This window comes from Vespula pensylvanica, chromosome 17 (assembly GCF_014466175.1).
Source record: "Vespula pensylvanica isolate Volc-1 chromosome 17, ASM1446617v1, whole genome shotgun sequence".
In the NCBI taxonomy this organism is placed as follows: Eukaryota; Metazoa; Arthropoda; class Insecta; order Hymenoptera; family Vespidae; genus Vespula; species Vespula pensylvanica.
Genome location: NC_057701.1, coordinates 3503287 through 3508286, shown reverse-complemented (window position 1 = coordinate 3508286; position 5000 = coordinate 3503287). Strand labels below are relative to the sequence as shown.

At 28.0% G+C, this 5000-nt stretch overlaps 1 protein-coding gene across 2 annotated transcripts in view; it reads right to left on the bottom strand.

The window, feature by feature from the left end:
• Positions 1-216: 216 nt before the first annotated feature.
• The window catches only part of LOC122635021, a 259765-nt gene continuing 254981 nt past the window's right edge, over positions 217-5000 (bottom strand). For both annotated transcript variants that reach the window (XM_043824725.1, XM_043824726.1), the window contains exon 7: positions 217-730. In XM_043824725.1, coding sequence (XP_043680660.1) covers positions 419-730 — 312 coding nt within the window. In that variant the 3' untranslated portion in view covers positions 217-418. The remainder of the gene's footprint in view (positions 731-5000) is intronic.

The window sequence follows — 5000 nt, the reverse complement described above, 5'->3', positions numbered from 1 at the left end:
AGCTTCTTTACTTTTTTACTCCGGATTGATGATGAAATTAAAAGAAAAATAAAAGAGAAATAAGAAAGAGAAAGATAGAGAAAGAGAGAGAAAGAGAGAGAGAAAGAGAGAGAGAGAGAGAGAAAATAAAAAAATAAAAAAATAAAGAAACGAAAGGATAAAGAGAGACAGACGGAGAAACAGAGAAAGACAGAAAAAGAGAGAAAGAGATAAAGAGATAGAGAAAGAAAAGAAATGAAAGTAACAAAAAAATAGTCATCGTCGTTCGGATCATAGTAGATCACTCATCTAATACCTTAACGGCTAGGTTAATATTATACGTAAGGATCGGACGACTGACACTGAATCCGTCTAGCAGACGTGACGTAATACGCGTTAAAGCGTGATTCGCGGATAACTCTGTTCACGTTCTGCACGGTCACGTTGCAAAGATGATCAAAAGGATCGAAAAGATCAGAGGACCGTAGAGAAATCGATCGTCGTTACGACAGGCTCTGTTGCTGCGAAGATCACCGGCACTCAGCCTCTGGTTGTTCACATAGGCCATCATGACCTCCCTCTTAGCTTCGTACGTATGAGAACCGACTTTGGCGATGCATTTGATCTTAACCAGCCTACCACCACCGAAATGTCTTGGTTCTGCTTCCAGACGTAAACCAAGGCTGTTTGGTATACCTTTGGAGTTTATTGGAGCCAGAGGTGGATGCTGTACCGTGTTCTCTGCTGGCACCTGACAGAAACAGGATAAACGTAATATCAGGAAAACGTTCGAGAGAAACATTCGATTAATATTTGTATCGTCAGTTTTTCAATACGTTGCAACATTAGAATCACAGGCGATTATTTCGTTAAATATATATATATTCTTTTTATATTGTGTTTATCGAGATATAATTAGAACAATTTTGTTGAGAGAAAATATGATTTTGAGATGACATTTAACGAGAAGTACATGTAACATCAAGAATATATCTGAGAGAAACGTTCGATCGATATTTTGATCATATCAGTTTTTCGAAAAGTTGCAATATTAGAATCACAGGCGATTATTTCGTTCATTAATATATATTCTATTTATCGAGATATAATTAGAACAGTTTTGTTGAGAGAAAATATGATTTTGAGGTGACATTTAACGAGAAGTACATGTAACATCAAGAATATATCTGAGAGAAACGTTCGATCGATATTTTGATCATATCAGTTTTTCGAAAAGTTGCAATATTAAAATCACAGGCGATTATTTCGTTTATTAATATAATGTATCTATTAAGATATAATTAAAAAAATAAAATAGAAAGTAGGAATTTAGAAGATAGGTCATATGTTTTTAAGTAATTTAAGTAAATGTCTATGTAATAGACAAAATCATATTTTCTTGAGAAAATATAATTCATATTTTCAATTTTCTCATCAAACAAATCATATTTTCTTGAGAAAATATGATTTTGAGATGATATTTAACGTGAAGTAAATGTAATATCAGGAAAATGTTCGAGAGAAACATTCGATTAATATTTTTATTATCAATTTTTTAAAACATTAAAACTAGCGACGATTATTCCGTTATATTTATATATTAAGATATAATTAGAAAAATAAAATAGAAAAGAGAAATTTCAGAAATAGATCATATGTTTTTAAGTATCTAAGTAAATCTCTATGTAATAGACAAAATCATAATTTTTTAAAAAAATATGATTTTGAAATAATATTTAAAGTATATACTTTTGTGATAACATTTTATACAAAAATCCTTTCGACTGTTTGACGAATCCGACGTTAATAGTTCTGTTATTTAATTAAATTTTCATGTCGTTAAGACTCTCAGTATTATAATTATTATAATAAAGTAGAATACAAAGAAAATGATAAAACTGATGAAAGATTCTTACTAAGGAAACGAAAATTAATCTCCTCATTGTAATTCGAATTACTTTTTAAATATGTAGAAAATAATATGAAAGTATCATAAATCAGATTATTATTGTCGTAGGACGTTAAAGAAAATGTTGAAAATGAAAATGATTACACGATGGCTCGCATTTTCGATGCTTACGCAAGCATTCGAAATGCTTCGATTTTGAGATGATTAACAGCCAAAATCATTGTGCTTTCGGGTCTTTTAGACTATATTCTAGCGTTCGCTTGCAATACCATAAACCATAGAACGAGCTACGTAGCCAATCGAATGAGTGCACATAGTCCCAGCTGAAATGTCGTTATGGCTTTGTGGTTAGTGCTTCGGAGTGGAAGTTAAAGTCACTTCGAGGGCAAACGTTTATGGTTATCGACCATGATCGGCTTGCCTTATCCTATTTTACTTTATTTTCCTATCTCTCTCTCTCTCTTCTCTCTTTCTCTCTATATGTACATGTGTGTGTGTATATATTTTCCTATATTAGATCATCCTATATAAAATCAATCATTTTCTCTTAAAATATATATTTTATTTCATTTGAATATATATTACGATTCTAAATCGTATTACTTGTGTGTGTGTCTGTGTGTATATATTCCTATATTAGATCAATCTATATAAAATCAATCATTTTCTCTTAAAATATATATTTTATTTCATTTGAATATATATTAGGATTCTAAACCGTATTATTTGTGTGTATATATATATATATATTTCAAATTGAATATTATTTTATTGAAAAAGCATCATACTATTTTAGTTGAAATTTATATTCTGTATAAACAGTATATATCAGTGATTGGTACATTTTAATGAATCTATTTTTATTATGAGCTCAATTATGGAATACGATAAAGTAAATTTATTTACAAAATGAATGTATTATTCGTAAGCATTCGAAGGAAAATTACTGAAAATTTTATTTTATATTTTTCATCATCGTTACGACAAAATGTTTCCATTTTTTTTTTTCTTTTTTTTTTTCTTTTCTTTTTCTTTTTGAATTATCAATACAGTATCTCATATAGCACAAATAAATTTTTCCATATATCTATTCAAAAGTTCAGTAATAATAATTATTATTCATTTGTTAACATTATTTGAAATATCTACGTACAATTATAGCGATACAAAATTAAAAAAAGAAATATTTTATTTATTTACTTCGTTAAAAAATAATTATATATCTTTACAATAACCGATTAAACGGATTCGTTGAAAGAAAAATGTATTATATAATAAATAGAATTATTCATTCCTTTATTATTCAATTTACTAATTATTTATCTTTAAGCTCGCGATTATGAAAGTTTCAATTAATTCAATTGATTGGAAACACTTTCAATAAAAAATTAAATTTCCTACGACATTTTTCTGTTCTCATAAATACCTTATATTTCGTATCTATACTATTTTGTAATAAGTTTGAAATAAATACGTTTACCGTTTAATTCGCGATATGACCACGGTGGCGCTCGCGACGCGAGGTCCGTTTCGTTTCTTCGCTGGTAGTACAGTCGCCATATTGGCAGAACGAGAGAACGGTCGTTCCCCGTGATTACAGGTAATTAAAATATTAATTTCTAATGTACATTCTTATCCTATATACTAATCGATCATTTAGAATACATTTTCTAATATCTATCATTCGTAAGTCGGGATATCGTCTTAATTGAAAAGATATTCGCGAAATTAAAATCGGCGTCCTTGAGCCGTTGCCTCGTACTTTTTCTTGTTCGAATTTTCTAGACGAATTTTCACGATATCGATACTTCTTGTAATTTTTGATTACGTTTTTATAGATAATTGTTCATTAATTAGTTATCTTTTATTAAATTTTGTATTACGTAATATTTAAGTAATACGTATATATATATATATATATATATATATATATATATATATATCTTTCTCTCTCTTTTCATCTCTTTCTCTCTTTCTTTCTTTCTTTCTCTTTCTTTTTCATATATCATGAACGTTACGTTACACATACATACACGTTGCACACACATTACACATACTTATCGCACATACCTACATACACATCATACAGGATATACACGTACATGCACACACATACACACATATACACACGTGATTTTTTTTTATTTTCTCTTTCTCTTTCTTTTCTCTTCTCTTCTTTTTTTTACTCTTCTTTAGTCAGTTTCCTAACGGACAAATGGATATATATATATATATATATATATATATGCATATATATAAAATGTACTATCCTTCTTACATACTTTTGCTACTTTTTAACGGTTTTCAATTTTCCAAGAATTCTAAGCATTATAACAGAAAAAGATAGTACGTTATACATCAGTCTCTTTTCACGACTAAATTCTTTCCGTTAAACGAGTACATAAGTTTATTTCGTTTTATACATATTAAGCAAGGTTAATAAAGAATGAGAGAGATAGATACAGAGACACACAGAGAGAGAGAGAGAGAGAGAAAGAGAGAAAGATAGAAAGACAGGTAGAAAGAGAGAGATAGGGACAGAAAGAGGGAAAAAGAATGAGAAAGAGAGAGAGAGAGAGAGAGAGAGAGAGAGAAAGGGATAGAAAGAGAAAGAAAGAGACATGTAATAAATAACCGAATCTTATATATAGTTCATAATTCTAGGAAATTACTTTTTGGTCAAGGTCGTAAACACAATTCGTTGAAGCACGTTTATTAGAGGAGAGAAAATAAATTATAGGTGAATGTTGAACGTTCTCAGTTTGTAATATACATTCGAGAAGATCGGATAGATTTCTACGGGAATTACCTAGTTATTCGAATATACGTATGTGTATATATATTATTTTATTTTTAACGTTTAATGAAATTTATATGATTTATATATAATATATATATATATATTTAATATCTCTATATAAATATATTTAATATCTACATATATATGTATTAATATATATTAAATATTATATATATTAAATATATATATATAAGTTTCATTAAACTACATATATATATATATATTATTTTATTTTTAACGTTTAATGAAATTTGTATGATTTATATTTAATATATATATATTTAATATCTCTATATATATATTAATATATAT